The 24,136-nt window shown below is 40.4% G+C and overlaps 1 protein-coding gene across 1 annotated transcript in view; it reads left to right on the top strand.

Moving 5' to 3' along the window:
• The window catches only part of LOC145412000 (RNA-binding protein 45), a 20,688-nt gene extending 77 nt beyond the window's left edge, over positions 1–20,611 (top strand). The window contains exons 1-10 of the mRNA XM_080281959.1: positions 1–155; positions 9,684–9,798; positions 10,707–10,901; positions 11,674–11,897; positions 16,709–16,857; positions 17,860–18,008; positions 18,721–18,968; positions 19,304–19,439; positions 19,824–19,980; positions 20,501–20,611. The exon at positions 1–155 is cut by the window's left edge and continues 77 nt beyond it. Of these exons, the coding sequence (XP_080138085.1) occupies positions 1–155; positions 9,684–9,798; positions 10,707–10,901; positions 11,674–11,897; positions 16,709–16,857; positions 17,860–18,008; positions 18,721–18,968; positions 19,304–19,439; positions 19,824–19,980; positions 20,501–20,611 (1,639 nt within the window). The remainder of the gene's footprint in view (positions 156–9,683; positions 9,799–10,706; positions 10,902–11,673; positions 11,898–16,708; positions 16,858–17,859; positions 18,009–18,720; positions 18,969–19,303; positions 19,440–19,823; positions 19,981–20,500) is intronic.
• The last annotated feature ends 3,525 nt before the right edge of the window (positions 20,612–24,136 follow it).

The raw sequence follows: 24,136 nt of genomic DNA, 5'->3' as shown, positions 1-24,136 counted from the left end.
GAAGGAGTCCAAATATGACGACCCCCCTCACTCGAGATTGTTTATTGTGTGTGGCAAGTCCATAACCGAGGAGGATTTTCGTGAAAGCTTCTCAAAATATGGGACGATAGAAGAAATATGGGTGGTTAAAGACAGGAATACGGAGGAGCCCAAAGGTGAGTACAAATGGCTGAGAATTTACCCGTTCTGCGTGTAATATTATCCCCTAGAATGAAACCCAAGTGCCTGATCCTTGGATTTACCCAGTGTGGTGGTGTAGCAAGGCAGAATACCACTCCAAACATCCCTCCTTCATGTACACCAATTTTTGCCAATTCATGAGGGACGTCGGTGGGTAGGGATGTGTTTAGAGTCACCTGACGCCTAATCCCGGAGTTTATTCAGTATGGCGGGAACAAAATCTCCCAGGAAACGTAAAATCCCCTTCCAAATCGCCCTCCTTCATATACGCCCATTTTCTACGTTTCTTTGGGGATACGTTAATGAGTAGGGATGTATTGTGAATCTTAGTTGGATAATCCCACAGTATATTATGGATTGGGGCAAAATAAATCGCCTATAAATCGTAAACACCACTCCAAATCATATTCCTTCATGTAGCCTAACTTATTTTACCAATGCATGGATAATCGCTAATGAGTAGGGATGTTTTTTGAATTCTTAGGTGCCTAATCCCGAAGTTGACCTTGTGTGCGTGTAATCTAATCATGTATGAGAGATAAAATCACATTTCAAATCCATGTCTTCCTCAACTCTACCTTATTGTCATGATTTGTTGGTGAATTTGATGGGTGTTTAGTGTCTGGATGCACAATCCCAGAGTCGACCCGTCATGTGTAGAACCAAATCATTGTGATGTGTAATCATTCACTCCAAATCTGTTTTTCGTTATGGGAACTTTTTTTTTTTTTAACCCAAGAAATACTATAACATTGGTGGGCTGCTTTTGACTAGTAACCAAGGAGGCATTCCTAGTACATATCTAAACAATATTTTCATGCAACCACAGCTTAATGTTTGAGTTTTGATAGTGTTGATGGACAGGTGTTCAGAGATTGTAGGGTTGATTTTGACCAGTAACCAAGGAGACTCAGTTCTACTTCATACCTAACCCTAACGTTTCATGCAACCACAGCTTATGATTCGATTTTTTTTTTTTTTAGTGCTCCAGTTCCATCAGATGAAATTAAAGTCTCTAATCCCGGAGTTCATACATTTTGGCGGGAACTACTAGTTAAGCGTCTATGAGGCAAACTTTAAAACAATTTTATTTAGCGTAGCAAAAACCCCGTACTGAAGGGGTTATAGCATCCTGTATCTAATCCTGCAAGTTGTATCGAGAGAAAATGGTACCAGTAGCAAGATTAATGTGAAGGATATTTGTGTAGGTGATACTTCGTTGATGAGTAGGGATGGAAGATCATTGAGGGTGATGCTGCGTTGATGAGTAGGGATGGAAGATCATTGAGTGATGCTGCGTTGATGAGTAAGGGTGTAAGATCATTGAGGGTGATGCTGCGTTGATGAGTAGGGGTGTAAGATAGTTGAGTGATGCTGCGTTGATGAGTAGGGGTGTACGATCATTGAGGGTGATGCTGCGTTGATGAGTAGGAATGTAAGTTCGTTGAGGGTGATGCTGCGTTGATGAGTAGGGGTGTACGATCATTGAGGGTGATGCTGCGTTGATGAGTAGGCATGTTAGACCGTTGTGGTGATGCTGCGTTGATGAGTAGGGATGGAAGATCATTGAGGGTGATGCTGCGTTGATGAGTAGGGATGGAAGATCATTGAGGGTGATACTGCATTGATGAGTAGGGGTGTAAGGTCATTGAGGGTGATGCTGCGTTGATGAGTAGGGATGTTAGACCGTTGTGGTGATGCTGCGTTGATGAGTAGGGGTGTTAGGTAGTTGAAGTTGATGAGTAGGGGTGTAAGATAGTTGAGTGATGCTGCGTTGATGAGTAGGGATGTACGATCATTGAGGGTGATGCTGCGTTGATGAGTAGGGTGTAAGATCATAGAGAGTGATGCTGCGTTGATGAGTAGGGGTGTAAGATCATTGAGGGTGATGCTGCGTTGATGAGTAGGGGTGTAAGATCATAGAGAGTGATGCTGCGTTGATGAGTGGGGTTGTTAGATAGTTGAAGTTGATGCAGCGTTGATGAGTAGGGGTGTAAGATAGTTGAGAGTGATGCTGCGTTGATGAGTAGGGATGTAAGATAGTTGAGAGTGATGCTGCGTTGATGAGTAGGGATGGAAGATTGTTGTGGGTGATGGTGCGTTGATGAGTAGGGATGTTAGACCGTTGTGGTGATGCTGCGTTGATGAGTAGGGGTGTTAGGTAGTTGAAGTTGATGCATCGTTGATGAGTAGGGGTGTATGATCATAGAGAGTGATGCTGCGTTGATGAGTAGGGGTGTAAGATAGTTGTGGGTGATGCTGCATTGATGAGTAGGGATGTAAGATAGCTGAGTGATGCTGCGTTGATGAGTAGGGGCGTAAGATCGTTGTGAAGGTGATGCTGCGTTGATGAGTAGGGATGGAAGATTGTTGTGGGTGATGCTGCGTTGATGAGTAGGGATGTTATGTTTCAAATCCCGCCTTCAAAAAATATTTCAAACGTTAAGAGGTGTGATGCTAACTCGGAGATATGGAAGATTATAGAAGTGGGTGCTAGTCGCCATTCCCCTTGTTCCCAACTCCATTATTTGGTGTGGTGGGTTAACGTTACTGAGTAGGAACGTGTTTGGAAGGCGTGGCGACGAGCTGGCGGGGTGTTGTGTCCGTCTGTCTGTCTGTGTGTGTGTGTTTGGCGGAACCTGCATCGATCTCTTCCCTCCCGCCCTCCTGTTATTTCCCCTGCCCTGACCACCCTCAAGTTACCGTAACGTGCACTGTAATATGTTGCTAGTCACGAAGAAGTGCTGTGGGAAGACTGTAGAGCGGGGTCATTGTCTCGTTCTGCCACTGCGCTACCATACGTATAATAGTAAATGGACGAAAATTTGGACCAAGTCAAAATAAATGAACGATAGGCATAAAATTACCATCGTTCTTAATGCTGAGCTGTGACAATAAACTAGAATATGATGCTAGTCACGAGGAAGTGCTGTTGAAAGGATGTAGATTCGTCTTTAGCTCCCACAATTTTGGCGGGATGTGCTTTATCAGATGTAAGGATGGAGAAACCAGGGATTGTGTCGAGATAATTGTATTGGGAGGCTAGAACTATACTCGGTTCGGTTTATAAGAGATTCCTAACCGCTCACTTCAGTTAATTGTAGTCAGATTGGAGGATAAATTTGACTAGTAACCAAGGAGACTCAGCAAAACCATAAACGTACCGTATGTGTATTCGTGTTAGCAAGGATTTGTATTGTCAGCCTTTCTGTGTGTGTGTGTGTGTGTGTGTGTGTGTGTGCTAGCGAGGGTTTGGATTCTCGTTAAAGGGGATTTGTAATATCGTCAGTGGATTAGTAGGAACGTTAGCCGAGATTTGTATTCTTTTGGCGGGGATTTGTATTCTCGTTGTCAGACTTGTATTCTTTTGGCGGGGATTTGTATTCTTTTGGCGTTGATTTGTATTCTTTTGGCGGGGATTTGTATTCTTTTGGCGGGGATTTGTTTTCTTTTGGCGGGGATTTGTATTCTTTTGGCGTTGATTTGTATTCTTGTGGCGTTGATTTGTATTCTTGTGGCGTTGATTTGTATTCTTGTGGCATTGATTTGTATTCTTGTGGCATTGATTTGTATTCTTGTGGCGTTGATTTGTATTCCTTTGGCATTGATTTGTATTAGGGATTTGTATTCTCCTCAGGCTTGTATTTTTGTGGGGATTTGTATTCCCATTGTCAGACTTGTATTCTTTTGGCAGAGGTTTGTATTCTCATTGTCAGACTTGTATTCTTTTTGGCTGTGATTTGTGTTCTCTTTGGTGGATTTGTATTCTCTTTTGGCAGGGATTTGTATTCTCATTAGCAGATTTGTATTCTTTTTGGTGGGATTTGTATTCTTTTTGGTGGGATTTGTATTCTTTTGGCAGGGATTTGTATTCATGTTGGCAGACGAATGATTTTTTGCAGAGATTTGTATTCTTTTTGACGGATTTGTATTCTTGTTAGTGGACTTGTATTCTGTTGTCTGGGATTTGTATTCTTTTGGTGGGGATTTGTATTCTCATTGTCGGACTTGTATTCTTTTGGCATTGATTTGTATTTTTTGGCGAATTTGTATTCTTTTTGGCAGGGATTTGTATTCTCATTGTCAGACCTGTATTCTTTTTGGCTGGGATTTGTATTCTTGTTGATGGACTTGTATTCTTTTTGGCAGGGATTTGTATTCTTTTTAGCTGGGAATTGTATTCTTGTTGATGGACTTGTATTCTTTTTGGCAGGGATTTGTATTTTTGGCAGAGGTTTGTATTCTTTTGGCAGGGGTTTGTATTCTTGTTAGTGGACTTGAATTTGTTTTGGCAGGGATTTGTATTCTCGTTGGACTTGAATTCTTTTTGGCAGGGAGGCTTTGTATTCTTTTTGGCAGGGATTTGTATTCTTTTGATGGTGATTTGTATTCATTGGTGGACTTGAATTCGTTTTGGCAGGGATTTGTATTTTTGGCAGAGGTTTGTATTCTTTTGGCAGGGGTTTGTATTCTTGTTAGTGGACTTGAATTTGTTTTGGCAGGGATTTGTATTCTTGTCAGACTTGAATTCGTTTTGGCGGGGAGGCTTTGTATTCTTTTTGGCAGGGAGGCTTTGTATTCTTTTTGGCAGGGATTTGTATTCATTGGTGGACTTGAATTTGTTTTGGCAGGGATTTGTGTTCTTTTTAGCAGAGATTTGTATTCTCATTAGCAGACAAATTCCTCTTGGCAGGGATTTGTATTCTCATTGGTGGACTTGTATTTATCTTAGCTAGGTTTGTACTCTGTCAGTGGGTTTGTATTCTTGTTAAAGGGTATATATTTGGATTCTCGGTAAAGGGCATTTGAAGTGACATTAAGGGGGGATTTGAATTCTCAACAGTGGATTTCTATGAATGTTTTAGGAGATTTGAATTTCAACACTGGATTTGTATTACTGTTTGTGGGGATTTGAATTCCTGCCAGTGGACTTCTATTACCAATTAATTCGCGTTATGATACTGGATTTGTATTCTCATTATAATAAGTAGGAAAAACTAAAGCTATAAGATTAAACTGAAGCTACCGAGATAAGAATTAACTAAAGCAATCTTACCGAGAGGGTTAATGATCCCTCTGAGTACACCTGTTGAATGGTAATTAGACTCACCTGTACCTTGATGTTGCTTGTCCACCTGGCTGTGTTGTTATTATTTATATATTTTTATTATTTTATTATTTGTACTATTTTTATTACTTATTAGATTACTGTATTATTATTATTATTATTATTATTAATTATTTTTGCCATTATTATCCCCATTATTAATATTACAATACTTTTAAACAATAGGAGGATGAAAACTGATAACTGGCTATGCACACCCACTCATCAGCCTAGTTTTCACTTTCAAGAATGTAAATGTCATCTTCCCCGAATCATTTGAGTGCCTGCCAAAACCCAGGTGAAAGAACTCTTTAATTTGCCAGGTACTAGGTTAACCTCGTGTATCTGTGGGATGTACAGTGTATATAATTCTTGCTATTCTTAGGTGATATCAGACGAGGATATACGACTAAGATGCGCACTTTCCCCTCCCAGTAGAAATGACTTCCCCAAGCTGAAATAGATCATCAGGAGGTGATTAAAACAGGATGAGAGAGGGGGGTGTGAGTTGGGAGCAGGGCAGTGAAATGGCGGGGGACAGGGCGACATGGAGGCGATTTGTTTGTGGCCACCCCGAACGGGATTGAGGCGTCTGGCAATAGATAGATAGATAGAAAAAGACCCGTTCTGCCCCCCCTCCAACTCGTCACCCAGTCCCATTCTTGTTTAGCTGTCAGAGCCATTTATACCTTTTAGGGGTCAGGATATCTGGTGTGGATTTGGAGGTATTGATTTTACTGTGAGCATAATTGACGTCGGGTTAAACATATCCTCTGGGCATCAAGAGGAAGGTTGTGCATGTAAGGCTTTGACACATGGGGCATCCAGATAACAGGAAAGCGTTAAGTATATTGTAATGCCTTGCACACCCCTTGAAGACCTTCTTTGTTGATGATGGGTTAGGAGCATGTTAAGTAATGAGGAGAGACAAATAAGGCAGTTTAGGGGTGTGGTGTTGATGTGGATTTGCTGGAAAGTGTTTGAAGTACTGTATCCTGAGAAGCTTTAGTCACATAGAGCAAATGGATCATGAGAGATTGATTATAGGAGTGTATTGTGAGTGGCTGGGGGTGGGGGAGGGAAGAGGGAGACCGAGGATGAGTTGGAGAGATGGGGTGGAGAGGAGTATGAGTGCCAGTAGTGTGAATTGAGGGAAGGGTATCTTGATAGTGGAGAGCAAGGTAACATGGAGATGGTTTGTTTGTGGCCACGTCCTCTGAGATTTTTTTTTTTGTTTTTTGTTTTAATAGATAAAATGTTTCCTTGCTACATAAAAGGGAGAATTGAGGACAGATAGATAAAAAGGGAGAATTGAGGACAGATCGACAAAAGGGAGAATTGAGAACAGATGGATAAAATGTTTCCATGTCACATAAAAGGGAGAATTGAGGACATGTATTCTTGTTGATTAATCCATTGATATTAAAGGATCTCTGAATAAAACAATAACTTACAGTATTCCTTCACCCTATGTTCCCCTCCCCCCCCAACTAAATTATTTTATTCAATTTACAGAAGGTATTTTGCAATGAAGGGGTTAATGAAGGCTGTATCTAACTCCTCTAGTTTGAACAGTCTCTCCAGGTCCATCAGGTCAATAGATTCTCCCATTTTGATTTTCTGTGGACCTGTCAGTATAAAGAATGTCAAAAAAAGGCATCTAACAATGACTTACTGTATTCATGAAGTACGTATGATAAAAGAAAAATCATATAGTGCATTCAAAAAATATTGATGAAGTGCATCTGGAAAATATTGCTGTTGTGAAGTGTACCAGAGACTGTGTTAAATTTGGATGGTTTTTCCTGAGGTGGAATTGAGGATTTTAAACTCATGAATGGTATGTGAGTGGATGAATAGTATTGGTGGGTGAATAGACGCATAACCCTTTTCACTGGCCACTCGGGTGATGCTCCAGTTTTGCTCTGGCCTGTAGAATTCAGTGTTTTTAGCCGTTCATTCTTGGTCTTGTATTCTCATTGGTGAAAGCTCCCTTATACCTCTTCCTTACTGATTTATTTTGCTTATTACACCTTGCTGTCCTCTTCTGTGTTACTTAAATCGTTCTTATATCACCATACTCTGCATAAGTAACATACAAAACAGTAGTAACCAACTGTTTCAAATTTATCTTGCTGTCCTCTTTTGCTTTACTTAAAGCATTTGAATATGAACATACTCAGCAAAAGTAACATCTAATGATAGTAACCAGCTCTGTCCAAATTCAGATTGCTAAGGAAGAGGTGTTATGGAGCTTCCTTATTGGACGAGAATACAGATCTTGGTACCTTGATGCTTTTATTCAACATGGGTAGAATACGAACAGGGGTTTAGATAAAGCCATCTTTAGCTTACCATCAGTCTTTGTAGAATGAGCTACGGCGAGAGAAGAAACTGGGCCAGGTTAATGTGAAAAGAGTATAAAACTGGGCCAGGCTAACGTGAAAAGAGTATAAAACTGGGCCAGGCTAACGTGAAAAGAGTATAGCACCAGAAGCAGAGTGACATGACATGACTTCCCCACACAGTGCCAACTCACTAACCTCGTAAACCAGCATCATCATTGTGTGTCAGTCCACTGCAGGAAAAAGATCTATCACAACTCTCTCATGTGACAGCTGTTGCTTGTTGTGTCTAAGTCTTTCTTATTTAGAGATATAATTTTTGTCTTGTGCTGTGTCTGCCCTATCTTTTTTCTCTCTCTTTCTTTTATATGAATCTAAGAATTTGGTTAATGATGATAATTGCTTCTAATATCACTCTGAACTTATTCAACCTGATTTTTTTTTTTTTTTTTTTTTTTTTTTTCCCAGGTGATATTCCAGTTCAGGAGGATACTCTTAATAACAAAAGGTTATAGGCCTATAGAGAGAGAAGGAGAGAGAGAGAGACAGACAGACACAGAGAGAAAGAGAGAGTCTGTAGTCACGAGTCAGGTAGATAAAGATTAGATAAGATTAAATGATGTTTAGGGAGAGTTCAGTGACATGGGAAGAATTTGAGAACAGTAGAACCCTCACCTAGTACTGTACATTACCGTTCAGATTTACCTTATTTGAATTTTGTATTAACCCTTTGACTTTGGACGTACAGTACAGACAAATGTAGGTCATGACAGGGAAATAATATAAATACTGGTACTGTTTTCTGCAGGAAGATCAGGGAAAGGAGTGAAAAATTTAAATCAGGGAAAGGAGTGCAAAGTCTTTGCTTGTCTAGTTCTTCCTATAAAAGCAAATGTAAATTATGACGGAAATTGTTCTAGATACTTCCTGTCTTGTTAATGCAGGAAGAACAAGGAAAGGGGTGCAAAATCTTCCCTTGTCTGGTTTTTCCCATAGTTATAGGTCAGTGTGCAGAAGTAATGGGTGGGAAGGGATGGTGAGAATGTTGGCATCACTGCATATAAGCCACTTATAGCCAGTGTGAAGCGTGGCAGGTATAATGAGACACGTGTAGGAGGCAGTGATGGTGGTGGCTTGGGTGTGTGGTGGTGGTGGCGGTGGTGGTGGTTGGAGGCATGACTTGTGTTTTAGGGATTTTTTGTTTTTATTTTCTGTTTCCCTGTGTTCCTGTGTATGTTGATTTTTCTCAAGACTGTTTTGTATGGAAATGAGGCTGCAACTTTTTGCATTATTTTATGGACAGGATTTTTCATAATAGCTTGGATTTTGCAGGCTTAAGCCAGTAATTCCTTCTGTAACATGGTTGCATGTACAGGTAGCTTGTAGTTTTCACCGTTACTTTTCACACAATACGCTATTGTTCAGTATTAAGTGACCAAGATATCCAGTGAAATGTCATGGTTGACACAAGTCACACTAGCATTACCTCATTTCCTTTTTAAGTACCGTTTATGGACCATAACATTTAATACACATACTGGGGTATGCGGCCGTGTGATGTGTCCGGTTCAGGGAAGATGGACGCCCCTGCCCTGCATAGTCCCGGGTCACCCTTGGGCAAGGTGTAACACCTGTTAGCCCACCATAAAGGTAGTAGGTGGATGGTTACCATTGTCCCGGGAGGTATTACCATGGCACTGACGTGGTAGCTGGCCTTACACAACACTCCCAGGCGGGGAACTCAACCACATTTACCAAGTAGTCAAAGTCTGGGCTGAGACTACTACTCCTACATATCTCCTATACACAGCTCATCCTCTTGGGGGCTATGCCTCCTCCATTTTACCTGCACCTCGCCATGTGCAAGCACCCTGTTCCCACCGTGGCCACGCGCTGCCTGACACAGCAAGGCCCCTGCTTGATTGTGCTTGATGGGTCTGCTCTGCCAGACATACCTATGTACAGTACAGCAATAACAACAACAACTACATAACATAAGAAATAACTTTTCTCTAAGGAAACTAATATTGTATATTTTTGTTTCTTTACAGGGGTGACTTACATAAAATTTTCCAAGACCTCTGAAGCAGCATTGGCCATGGAGGAAATGAATGGACGCTGTATAGGAGGACATCCCAGACCACTGAAAGTTTTGATAGCACACAGGTTAGTATGGCTGTTGTTATTATTATTATTATTAGTAGTAGTACAAGATTTAACCGATTATTCATTCATTCATTGCCAGACGCCATGTATCCCACACGGGGTGGCCAAGGGCTTAGAGTTAATTGTTTTACGGGGAGGGGCACTAATCCTCCACCAACCCCACTTGACACGTAGGGATGCCAACAGCATCTGGTGTTCCCAGGCGGTCACCCATCCAAGTACTAACCAGACCCATTATGCTGTATTGTTATTCTTGCGCTGTATATTACTAATTATTATTATTACTGTACTATTATTATTTTCATTATTATTATTACCAGTACAGCATTAGTTCTAGTAATAGTAGAACAGAACTGGTAGTAGTATTTTATGCCTTGAATGTAGCCAGGATTTCAAAGACTGGAATAATGTGAGCCCAGGGGTGTATGCTGTTGATGCTGCCCTTATCGTTTTATAAATTTCTGATTTATAAATCCTGCCTCACCCAGTCTGTCTCAAAAAAAAAAAAAACTAAGAGTAATGATGATAAGTTAATATGGAACAGTTCAGAGGTTCTAGAGATGTATTCCCCCCCCCCCTAAATCAGTGTCCTAGCTACTCCATTAAAACAGTGGGAATTAGGCAATGGTGATTATGATTATGGTGAAACAGGTAATGATGATGAAGCATGATTTTTATGATGAGGGTGGTGATGATGGTGGTGGTGATGTGTATTTGTGTTGGTGACGATGATGATGATATGTTTTCCCCTTGTTTCAGCAAAGATGATGGTAGTGAATGACTTTTTACGATGGTAATGAGGGTTATCGATGATGGTGATATGTTCTAGTACAGATAAAGGTGATATGTACTAGTATAGATGATGGCGACGATGGTGATGATGATCCTGTGTTTTCTCCACGTTTCAGCCGAGACCAAGGTTCGCGTCGAGACATGAATGAAGAGGAGCGGCTTCTGCGCTTGTTTGTGGTGGTTCCAAAGTCTCTGTCTGAAACCGACCTACGTGAGCACTTTGTCCAGTTTGGCGACATTGATTACGTGTCCATAGTACGCGACCGCAACACCAGAGACAGTAAAGGCTTCGCATATGTCAAATATCACAGGTAGGATGGGTGGCTGGATTTTACTGTACTTGTCTCGGTGATTATGTATGATATTGTATATGTCTTGGTGGTTTTGTATGGTGTTGTATTTGTCTTGATGATTTTGTATGGTTTTGTATTTGTTATGATGATTACAGTTTGCAAAAAGATTATAGAGACTCCTGCGATGCTTCGATTTCAAAATGTAGGGTAAAAGGCTTTGAACTAATGTACCATGCTTTATTTTGGTATATTAATTTTTATGTTTTCCTCCTTCATATTTTATTTGGTTGATGCCATTTAAGTGGAGGGGAATTCCACTAAAAAATAAATGTTGGTTGCTGATAAGTTTCTAAGATGTGTAACATTGTGAGTCATATCTTGTGTCTATTCCCTGCTTGAGTGTGATGATTATGTGGGTTACCAGGCTTACTCTTGTTTACTAGTAGCTGAATTGTATGCTTGAGAGTGAGGATTACAGTATGTGGCTAGTTACCACACTTGACTTCTATGCATTGTAGTGTGTTAACCTGACAAAGATCTGTAGCCAGTTTCAGCTCAGTTAATGACCAGATTTAGTTGGATTGGAGGGTTGGTTTGAGTAGTATTCAAGGAGACAGATTCATCTCTCTTAGAGGTTCACTAAATTTCAGCCAAACCACAAATTAGTATTCAAATTTGAGAGTGGCCCATTTCCTTCAGATGAAAATTTGTATGCATGATAGATGAGTATGTGACTGGTTAATCAGATCTTAACCGTGCATTTTACTGTCATGACGATAATATATTTCAGGATGTCACACGCAGCCAAGGCATTTGAGAGCTGTGACAGAACCTTCAAGCCAGTGTTTGCCGACCCCAAACCACAGAAAACAGATGGCATGAAGTTTGACGGGGGTGGTCGTGACTTCCGAGGGGACCTGAGAAGCAGCGATGGTGGTTATGGGGGTTATTCGTCGGGCCCCATCACCCCACACCTCAACAACCACCATTCATCCTTTGACTCTATTTCCTATAGTGAGTGCATGTGTTTTCACCCATTTATTTTATAGCCACTTCTTGTGCAGCTGTCGCTACTGGTAATTTGTTCCACTTTGCATTCTGCAGTTGCTTATATTCTGGTACTTGACATTTAGCTGCTTATATACTGATACTCTGTACTATGCCTTAACCCTGTCTTTTAAATGGGATTGTGAGTTGTGATGGGGATAGTGAAATACTGGAGAGGGATGCCTTCATGTGGTGGCATTGACATGATTGAGCACCTCCTCAACCTAGTTATATAAATGTCTCTCAACTCCCTGTCCCCAAAATGAGGATGGTGGGCTGCTGTACAAGGGCAGCTTTAGCATGCAGTCCATTGGGTTCGCATATCAAATGAGCCTGGGACCACAACACCATAATAGCATTGTCATACACACTCAAGAGTCCCTCCACAACTACTGTATCTTCCTCCTCATCCTTTCTTTTCTGGCATTTTATGGATAGTATGTCTTTTTGCCACAGGGCTACATGAACTAAGCCGCAAAAGAATGAAAATCTAGGCCAAGTTAGAATAAAAGGAGTATAGTTGCTCAGTTCCATCTATATTTTCATTACCTGATTTAGTACTTACTCCTTTCACAATTCTATCATTTCCCGACTCAATATCTTGCGGTGAAAGTCAAAGCTCTTATAGTAGTCATGGTTAAAGGTACTTATTTGGCAGTTGTATATCACCTCAGTTCCATTACCTAAAGTGAATGGCATATTATCATTCAGTAATCATGTAGCATACTGGTGTCTACTTTCACCCTTCTCTCTCTCTCTCGAGATGAGTTGCATTATTTCCAGTCATCGTTGTTTTGTGGTTTCTCTGTCTCTCAAAGCAACACATTTACAGTCTGAGCACTTCATCATTGTCATCATCATAGTCCACCCGTGAAACACTTGTAATAGCATACCACGTGCACATCTAACACCATACTTTCATTACTCTTTCTAGTTTCCTCAGAGCACTTTCCATCCTACAGCATTTAAGGGAATTTTGGTTGGTGTGTAAATTTAACGTTTAATCTTGGACATAATCTAATTGTGCTAACCATGTTTCCCTTTACTTCTTCACATTTGCTTGCCCTCCACTCTCTTCTGTTTTTCCTCTTTGTTTTTGTCATTCCTTCCTTCCTTCTATCCTTCTGTTCTTCCTTCCTTCCCATTTCTTCCCTCTCTTTCCCCTCCACATGGTTTTACTTTTAATCCTCTTTCCCCTCATTCACTTCCTCTTCATCACGTTTCCTCCCTTGATTCCCTTCAATACAGGTACATCCTTATTTTTTCATGCTATCCAGATGATTTGACTTAAGGGAGCCACAGAGGAGTTAGATAGAGCATTAATTAACCTCTTTATTACTAGGGGTCTTTCTTAGCTATTTACCTATGCATAGCCAGACACCTTAATCCTAGGAAGGGTGACCACAATTGACTTCACATCACCCTGTCCTCTGCCATCACACATCACCCTGTCCTCTGCCATCACACCACCCTTTCTCCATCTCACACCCCCTCTCATATACCTCACCCCATCCCACCACCTTATCCTCAGTCTCCCCCTTCTAGCAATCTCTTCCTCAGTCTCCCTTCCCTCCTCCACCTTACTTGCATATACTCTCCTAGTTAGTCTCCTGCTTTAACTAAAATCTGAGTGCCAAGAATTTAAAAAAGAATAAAAAAAAAACTATACTGAGGAGAGCCATAAAGTACTTATTATAATTGCTCGTTAGCGAGTTTTGGTAACAAGATAGTTCACAGAAGGACAGTGAGGCTTATTAACCGACCACGAGGACGTAACGAGGACTTGCTGTGTGTGTGGTGGTTTTGTTTTGTTTGCCTAAAATGCTGATTCTTGTATGTCATTTTAACTGTCTCATTACCCCTTTGAGATGTATGGGGCTTGAGGTTAACCTAACCTAGTCTAGAACAGTTAAACTTTTCATTCACTGTTTCTGGGCAAGTACATTGAGCTTAGGAGAGACTGCCAGAGATCAAGCAGCATGGAGAGTTGCCACTCAGTGACCAAGGCTGATGTATGCAAAAATGTTGGAGCGTTTGTAAGCAATGTGAATGAAAGGACGCAAACAAGAGACATCAAACAGGAGTAGTTACATATAGTCTTATGAACCCCATTGCTAATATGGGCTTTCCCAAGCTATAAAATTGTCTGGTAGTGGCAACAATAAGTTCAGAATTGCCATCTTAATGAAAGAGTTTAGGGTAGATGGCCAGCTTACTGCCCTTCAACACTCTTGCTTTGATAGGATTTCTTGAGCTCAGTAAAATTGTTCACAGTTGGCCAGAATTGCATTTAAAGTTCAGCCTAAGGGTTGAAGTAAATATACATTTGCTGGAGCCAGGTTTCTTGAGCCAAATAAAATTGTTTGGAGATTATGAGAAAAAAGTCAAGGTCTCTCTTGTGGCAGAAGGGTTAATTTAACATCAATACCAAAATTCCCATTGCCTTTCGTGCTTTTCTCTCCATGGACTCTGAAAATCAGTGTAGTAACTCTCCAGCAATTAACACTGATGGATTTCTTTTGCCATAGATCAGGGTTATTGTTGGGTGTTGTGGATTCACCACACTGCTCTTCAAAGTCAATAGAGAGAAATCAGGAGAGGCAACAGAAGTTCAACTTTATTGGTGTGAGGTAGTGTAGCCTTGGTCCCTTACACTTTACAAAGGGGTAATATGAGGCAGAGTTGTACCAGCATTTTGTATGGTATTTGTACTCGTTGAAATGTTGGTATCAACTCAGTTTTGGCTCTGTTGACTTGGTGTGTGTCTTGTGGTAACTAATTCCACTGTTGCTGACAATGATTTAACTTTGTGTGTGGTATCTTCATCATTTAATTCATTCAGAGTTTGATGTCTTCACTATTTATTTAATTTAGAATTCATACCTTTTATAATTTCAGAGCTGAAGCCCTGCTTAAAGTTCTGTGTTGTGTGGGGTTTTATTACAAAACTTATTTAATATGATTTAAAAACTTCCTGGATTATTATCGTGATAGAATGGCAATAACAAGGATGATGATGATGGTGAAAATTCTGAATAGCTTTGAATGTGGCACTGATTTAAACCTGTCAGTTTGATGACATTTTAAAAAATCTTGCTGCTGCCAGACTTATATTCAGCTTAGGGAAGGCATCTGTAGTGAAGGGTTAGACACAGTCTGCATTAACCCATCGTGTAAGATGCCAGCTGCAGGAGGGGGATGCCTCTGCCTGGTGGCACTGACATAGTCATAGCCTGGTCATGAAAGCACCCTTCAGTGCCCTCCTGTTCCCTGGTAGAGGGATAGTGGACTGCAGGAGGGAGGTAACTTCAGTCTGCAGTCTTCTTGGTTCACATTCAGATGAACCTGGATCTGCAACTACTCCCCTTGGCTGAAATCAGTAGTTGGGTGATAGCAAGAAAAACATTAAAAATTGGGGGGAGGGGGGGGTGGATATCATTAAACTAAATGATTATACAAATGTTGTTAGAATCAGTAATATGATATCAAATAGCATCACATTCCCTTACATGTTTGGGACTATGGTAGCCTAATCTCAGGCCGCTTCACCTCAGAGGGGGTGATAAGAGACTGGCTGTACCTTTTGTAGTAACATAGTTTGCCTTTTGAAAGAACTATCACATATGTAAGGTACTTGTGTATGTAGAGGGCGGTCCATGGATATGCGGTACACTTCACTCTGCTGGGCAATTTCCTGTATGTTGGGGGAATGGCACAGTCACTGGTATCAGTATCTACCCTGCATCATTTATTCATTTCCTACTCCCACACCCACATCAGCAGACTCAGCCATCCCAGCAACACAAGATACTGCCACTGGGGTTTCTAGTGAAGTGCAATATACCTTGATTTCCATCCTGTGTAGTCTGAGGTGTTTTTGTAGTACCATACTGGGTGTAGAGTTTCATTTTTGTTTTTATTTGTGTTGTAATTCTTAAACTTCAGGGCCCATCTTCTCATTGGGTAAGGAGTCTCCCTAACACCTCTTCCTTAGTGATTTAGTGTTGGACAGGCCTTATTGATATCCTATGGTGTGCTATTTATGCAGAGTAAGACGATGTTTGAAGGATTCAGATAACACAAAACTAGACAGTAAGCTATAGTAAGCAAAATAATTTGCTTCGGAAGAGGTGTTAGGGAGCTTCCTTAACTGATGAGAAGTGGGCCTAGGAGTCTCATTTCTGTGTGCATTTTTCTGCCAAGCATTTTATTACCTTCACTAACTATTATGGTTTCAGAATACATGTTATGGAATTTAAGGATATCAGGAAAAGCATGGGTGATGTGTACCTGATGTAGATGTGTATTGTGTGGCAGGAAAATCAGGCATTATCATTCATAGCCAAAGTTTAAGGGTTAAGCAGCAAACGTAGGCTTTTGTTGATTTCATTAGAATACATATTACTGTACGTGATTTAATGGGGATATGATTTATCAAAATACTTAATACACTTGACTGCTTTAGACTGAGGATGTGTCTAAACTTATTTGGCACGAACCAGAATATTTTAGAAAAAGATCTTGAGGGTAAACGATTTAATAGAAGCTGTTGCTAACCTTTTTGGTGAGAGTAAGTACTGTAATGTGATTTATACGACGTCCGCAGTATGAAGCAGTTAAATACCTAATTTCTGATACTAGTGGAAATAACGACCTAAATTGGGAGTGTGGTTTACTAAAGATGTGTTTACAGTGTAGAAAGACTTGTATAGCAACATGGTGGTGTATTGGTGGTGGTGTTGACCAATGACACAACTGACATCCGACCCTCTACACAGTGGACACAAGTGGGCTAAACCCCGAGGGTGTGACGAGGCTGACTGTTATTGCTTCGCCGACCCTCAACCAGGACCAGCTCTGGAAGTTGTTTGACCTTATCCCCGGTCTAGACTACTGCGACCTCAGGAAAGACCGCAAATCGGGTCAGGTATACCACTTCCAATTGTGATTACCGGACTGGGGAGCTTGGGAACATGTTTGTTTTTGTACCTTTTCACTTAGGGATAGCAGTCCACTCCTGACATGGTTACCTTAGCACTTGGACTGATAGGATTCATCACTGATAAACTAAATCTTTAATAACTGAAGGCTGCCCAGCAGCTGATTGCATAATTAAGGTAGTTTTTAACCTTTAACTCAAGGAGGAATTTTAACATACTGAGTGTTAGGATTTTTAAAATAGTCTAACATTTTCATGAATAAAATAACTACCTAACTGCTGCCATGGCAGCAAAACTGTGATTTGACAGGTTTAAACTACGTGACTGCTAGGATAATGTCATCGAAGTCATCTTGTGTTGGTCTGAGCAAACTGTTGTACCTGAATGCTTCCATGGCAGCAGTTTTGCATTTATTTGTCATTCCCCCACCAGCCATTTGATCATTGTGGACAAGTTTAGCAGGATTCAGCAACATTTGACATGAGAGAGGCACTGATGACCACAGCTGTACCTGTAATATGATTATCTCACACCTCTCCAGCCAGTTTGATTATTGTTGATTGGTTTAACATCATACTAGGTTGTGACATCATTTGAAGACACTAGCAGAACTGATGACTCACTCTTCCAGAAATAGTGTAGTTGATTATTGCTGATTAGATTAGAAAGAGCTAGGAAGGTTTGACATGAATCAGATAACTAATGACTGAAGTGTCTTTATTATTATTATTATTTTGTAATGCCTAGCAACTAATGCGACTGTATAGTTAAGGAATATCTCATTAGGTACTGACATGATAGAAAGAAACGATGACTGCAACTCTACCTGAAAATGTTTGTTTTTCATATACAGTACCAATGCATTTGATTATTTTTGATAAGTTTAGGAAGGTGACAGGTTTGAGTAGGTTTAGACATGGTTTTGAAGACAGTTTAAAAGAACTTTGCAGCTGTACCTAAATTGTATTTCTCTTCCCCTGACCCCAAAGATGCTGCACCACCAAGCGCGCGGCGTTGCCACGGTGGTGTATAACAACATTCAGTCAGCAACATATGCCAAGGAGAAGCTACATGGTTTTGAATACCCCCCAGGACAGCGGCTCATTGTCAAGTTCGACTCACATCATGATATCCCACCGTAAGTCGTTCTTGGGCTGATGGTGCATGTTTGGTGCTGAGAGTTTTGGAAGGGCTTGACACCAGCTTCCTTAAGTGAATAGATTTAGTCAGTTAGTCTATGCACTCATGGTTGAAATTCTTGGGTTGATGGAGAGATTTTTACCATACCTCACGCCCATCCCACCGTAAGTCGTTCTTGGGCTGATGGTGCATGTTTGGTGCTTAGAGTTTTGGAAGGGCTTGACACCAGCTTCCTTAAGTGAATAGATTTAGTCAGTTAGTCTGTGCACTCATGGTTGAAATTCTTGGGTTGGTGGAGAGATTTTTACCATACCTCAGGCCCTCTTAAGTACATCCCAGGCTTTTCAGGGTGCTCAAGGGAGTAATGAGGATCTGTTGTTGTTGTTTTCCTGTTTTGTATACTTAGGTTCTGTACATTAGTTTTGGTTTGTGAGGTGGAGCCATGATTTTGAAGGCTTGCATGATTGATACGTGGCCTGGTTCATTGGGCACTGTTTTACTTTTGTATTTCCTCTTGCTTGCTTTTATTTTTATTATTACTATTATTTTAAATGCCAGGATAACTGAAGTTCATTTAATTGTGATGATGATGATGATGACAGTATAATGATAGCAAATTAGAACAAGAATGGTGGTGATGGCCTAGTGCTATAATAATAGTGATGACAAGACCATATTAGTTCTCATATCCCATTCTAACTCTATTGCAGGGGTCCACCACCAATGATGACTGGTGCTCCTGGGGCTCCACCGTTTGCAGGGCTGCCAAGAGGAATAGCCGGAGCCCTGACCCCACACAATGGCACAATGGGCAGCAGTCCACCAGGGGGCATAAGTGTACCCCCTCAGACTCTCTCAGGGGGGCAGCCCAACACAAACATCCAGCAGAATTTGGCACAGCTGGCGGAAACCATTGCTCAGGCTACGTCACTCATTCAGGCAGCCGGACTTAACCCAGGTTCGCACAGGTTCCCAACACTGTTAGACTTACAGTACAACAACACGGAAGCAAGACACATCAATTATTTCTGTGTAATGATTTTTTTTTTTTTCCCCTTCTATTTCCAGACAATATTTGTCTTTGAATAGACATTTTGAAGTGGAGGGGTGAGATATAGCCTTCTTTAATGTCCTCTGTACTTGGGGGCTCTCTTAAATTTCGTGAAATTATATGGTGGATATGTGATGAAAATGAAAAAACATCAGTGGAATGGAAGGATTAGGATCCCCCCCCCCCCTCCTCACTTCTTTAGCAAAATTGAACTTAAATTTAGAGTATTTGTATTATGTCAGGTCCTGCTACTGTGAATAACCTTGGGGGCAGCAGCAGTCAGAGTGGCAGTGGTGAGACATACGACCCGTCATACTGCTCCGTCAAGCTACCATCACCACAGCCACTAGCGCCTGTAGACTCTGCTGTGGCGGAGAGGTAGGTCTTTATAATGTCCTTATCCCCCAAAAGGAGGATGTTAGACTGCAGGAGAGGACAGTTTCAGCTGCGGTCTATTATGTTTATATCCCCATGATCCTAGGGCCACAAGAAAAGTAGAAACAGTAAGCAGTACAGTATGATTAGCCTCTCGCAACATCATTAAATCAGATGGTGGTAGGTAGAATGAAATGTAATATTGCATTGAGAGGCTTAAGTATTCTGTATCATTAGGTTTTGTACTAGTTTTGTAGTTAGTACTGTAGTAGGGGAAAGTATTGCCTAGATATATCCAGTTTATAGGTATCAAGTTTATCCAGATGGGCTGTGGATGGCAAGAGATGAGTACCAACAACAACTTATACGAATTTCTTGTCTTTACAGATTATTTATTGTGTGTCACCCATCACCACCTCCCATATACGCCTTGAAAGATGTGTTTGGTCGGTTTGGAAACTTAATCGACATCTATATGTTAAACGGAAAAACATTCGGGTATGCTAAGTACTCCTCCAAAGAATCCGCTGACAAGGCAATAGTGGTGAGTAGATTGAAGCCAAAATGTAGTATAAGTATCTCATATGACAAAGATTCCCAACCACTTTTTAGCTTAGTTGGTGGCCAGGTGTAGTCAGAATGTAGGGTAAATGTAACTAGTAACCAAGGAGATTCATTCTTACCCCATAACTAAACCTCATTGAATTCCATACAGTTACCACTTAATGTCTGAGTTTTGGGGGTGGCCTAATTGTGTCACATAAATATAAATCCACTGTAGTATTGCTGGTTATATGCTTGACTGGGTGTTGGATGGGCACCACTTTATGCAGTAACACCAAGGGAAGGCAGCTGATTACACAGATGTCCCCCAACGTCCTCCCAGTTCCCCCAAAAGGAGGATGGTGGACCGTAGGAGAAGGGCAGTTATCAAGGATTACCAGCAGATGAGACAAACCACAGCTGCACCAACAACAACACTAATATAGATACACCAACAACAACACTAATATAGATTGTATTGAAATGATAATAATCATGTGGTGATAATTTCTCCCCCACAGGTATTGCATGGTCAGGAGGTGCTTGGGTCTCGGCTAAAAGTCATGGAGGCGGACCCACACGACAAGGCCGACTCCGGGCGCAAAAGACTGCGTATCGATGACCAGAATTAAAAATGCAAGAGGACTGAGGTACGATGGTGTGGGAGGAGGAGGAAGTGTAGGTGTGGGCGTTGTGAGAGAGACTTTTGTAGATGTATGATTGTAGTGATAATGGTTATATTCTCTACCCCTTCACTACACAGGCTCTCTCTTAACTGGAAAAATGGTCTGGTGGTGTAGTGGTTGAAATGCCCCAATCAGTGATGGCCCTGTCCCTAGACCCTGTACTTCATGGGGTAGTATTTTTTTTTTTTTACTACTAATACTACTACTCTTATTATTGTTATTACTATCATTATTCCTACTGTACTACTAGTACTATTATTATTATTATTATTGTTGTTATTATTACTTCTTTATTCTCCTTATGGGGCAGCAGTGGATTAGATCTTGATGAATGAATTACTTTCTCTTTTCAGTGCTCTTCCAAGATCAGTAAAATATTCTGGTAGTAACAAAAAATATACACTGTATACAGGTATACTGAAGGGGTTTAGAATATCACCAATAATGCGAGATGTATATATTAACGTCAGATACCTTGGATTATTTTTCTATATTTAACGTGTAATATTGCTAAGAATAGTGTGTATTATTATCCATGTTTAAGATCTGCTAGATTTAATGGCTAAACTTTTCTTATCATAATTTTGTAGCGTTAATATTATTGAAGTTTTACTATATTTATGCTCAAGTTGCTTATAATTATTTGTATATTTTGTTTTTTTCAAGATTCTCTAATATGAAGATGTCTATGATTTGTAATTTGTAGTGTTAATGTTGACCTTTTTTTTTTACGTAATTATTTTGAAGCTTAAAATTGCTAATAAGTATAATTGTTTAGTTTTTTTTTTTCTCTAATGTTTTATATTCACAACCAACTTTAAGATTAATATTTGTACAGGAAATTCACCTTTTAAGTGTCCATTTTTTCTTCATCTATTATGGTATCAAGTTGACAGATACAGAGAAATTACTCACAGGCACTCAGGCTTATGTGACTCGTGGCTGAATACAATACCATACAATACTAATACATATACTAGGGCTGTTTCCACCTTTAGAGGGTTAACTATGACCGTAATTACAACCTTGTTCTCCTGTGGCTCATTAAGATGAATGAAATAGTCAGACATCAGCTGACTAATTGCAAAGGCAGCCTGTGTACTCTATTACTTTCTGAACAAATTTGAAACAGTGCAAGCTTCCTTTTCTGAACTGAGCGGTACTGCAGTTCATTTCCATCAGTGTCTTTGGCTCAACAGATTTAAACTTTTTCTTTCACCATTTCAGACCATGGATGTGTTTTGATTTAATTCTTGCTGTTTCCAGATTATTTTGTTCAGTATAGGACACACATTCATTTGGGGCTAAGGTGCGAATGAATGTGTGTGTGGATGAGTAAATTGGGCGTGTGTCATCCTGTCTCAGCTACCTCCCGTTCTTTGGGGGAAGCAGCCTAGGTATGTAGATGGATATAGATAGGACAGACTGATCGGACTGGAAGTGGGTTAGATATAGCCTTGATTAGTCCAATAAGAGGTCCTGCATAAGCTGAATAAAGTGATCTGTGTGCAGCAAGGATAAAATAAAACCCAAATCTGTGGGCTGAAAGAATTGTGTGTTCGTATGAGCATAAAATTACTTTCCATCATTGTAATAATGTACAGCACTGTATATACCAAACCTGTACTTAACTTCGTATGTGTAATTCTGTACATTGCATGGTCCGTACTTAAACAGTTTCTTTCCTTTAAATGTGATGATGTTTTTAGAGAATTTTTCGTACCTATTCAAGATGGTTTTATTCAGCTCAGGGGAGACTTTTAAATAGAAGAGGTGAGATAGCCATCAGTAAGCCCTTCATTGTGAGAGGAGAGAAGCTTTTAAAAATTGAGGGTTTAGATAAAGCCTTCATTAACCTTTCAATGATGTACATGTTCCCTAATTTGAACACAAGATGATCTCATTTTATTTAGCAATTAGTGATCACATAATTGGGAAAAAATATATAACCAGAAATTAGCATCACAACGAATGTATAAGTGAAAAAACAGTAGTAAGTCGAAAACATGACACAGGTTAGTGCTTGTATGGGCAAAGAACCATATAGTGAGGGTGTACTGATAGGAAGAGTAATTAGAGGGGTTGTGTTAAGTCTCCATTCATTCCTTTAGTATCAGATAGTCCCCAGAGTTTAAGAAGGGAATTTGGAGGTAGCAAGAACAACCGTAACCCCTTTCATAGTTAAATCTTTGCTGCATTGATGTTTTGCTGCTACCTGACATTTTACTCTGCCTGGAAATAGAGGGATTAATGAAGCTTGTATCTAACCACTACAATTCAGGAAATCTCTACGGTCGTATCATTTGTATCGTTTGCGAAGGGTCCAATGTGCTTGCATACGTCAGCCTTGGTCACCTAATGGCAGCTGTCCTTGCTGCTTGATCTCTGGCAGTCTCCTTATAGAGTCCCTTATCCCTTGGGTCGCAGTGTATGACTGCATCCTAGATCTTTTTTGGCCTGCCTCTAAAGCTTAATAAAATCACATGGATGGCAAGACAAAAATTAAAGAAGACAGTATTGAAGGGGTTGACGTAATTGTACAGAGAGTAAACTTAGCTACACATTCAGTTGCAGGCTGTAACTGGCTAACCGTCGCTCCACATCACCTAGCATGCGTAGAGAGTCGTACCAGCTTGTTTATATGGTGTTTAGAATAGATCTGCATCATCACCCTTGTTTGTTTATTTGTTAGCAGGCTTACTCAAAAACAGAGAGAGAGATTTGGACCAAATTTAGTGTGTAGATACGTAGCCCATGTCCCAGGGAACAATTGATTAACTTTTGAGAACGATCCGGATCATATTACAGATACTGTGTCCGGAAAACACTTTCTGTGAAACCCTAATCAGTGGTGAGAAAATGTGACCCATTATGAATTGTGGTTTGGAAATTTGCCCTTGTTGGAGAGATGTGCTCCACTGAGTGCCCCTCCAGTTGTTATTTTTTTTGTCAGTTTCACAGTAAACCACAGAACAATTGCCCATTTCACTGCTACCCATAAATCTTGTTTCCTGTTTTCCTGCAGTTGATAAGACCAGTTGTATAAATGGAGTTGGGATACAGTATTTTGAAACACTGACCTTTATCTTACAATGAAACTGGCTGAACAGTATTTTTCTTCCAAGTTAAGTAAAATGGCCAGGCTGTAGAAAGAACCCTGTATAAAAAAGGCATCAGTATATTGAAACATTGATCCTTAAGGGAAATGCTTTTAAATTGCTATTAAGTTAAAATGCCTGACAGTGTATAGAGGCATTGGCATCGCGAACGGATTAACCCTGTCATTCCAGTGGGTCTCGGTGGAATAAATTTGTGTGGCGTAAGAGTTAATCCTTGTGACATAAAAGTTAATCCATGTAGCATGAAAGTTAATCCTCATGCAGAATGGATTACTTATGACTCTCTAAGGAATTTATAAAATTCTGTGGCTTGGAAGTAAATCCTTATGCTGAATGGATTAATTTTGACTCT

Source organism: Coenobita brevimanus, chromosome 11, assembly GCF_032717465.1.
Source record: "Coenobita brevimanus isolate Jiangsu-jjx chromosome 11, ASM3271746v2, whole genome shotgun sequence".
NCBI lineage: Eukaryota > Metazoa > Arthropoda > Malacostraca > Decapoda > Coenobitidae > Coenobita > Coenobita brevimanus.
The sequence above is the reverse complement of the archived record's forward strand: the minus strand, read 5'-3'. Positions and strand labels throughout refer to the sequence as shown.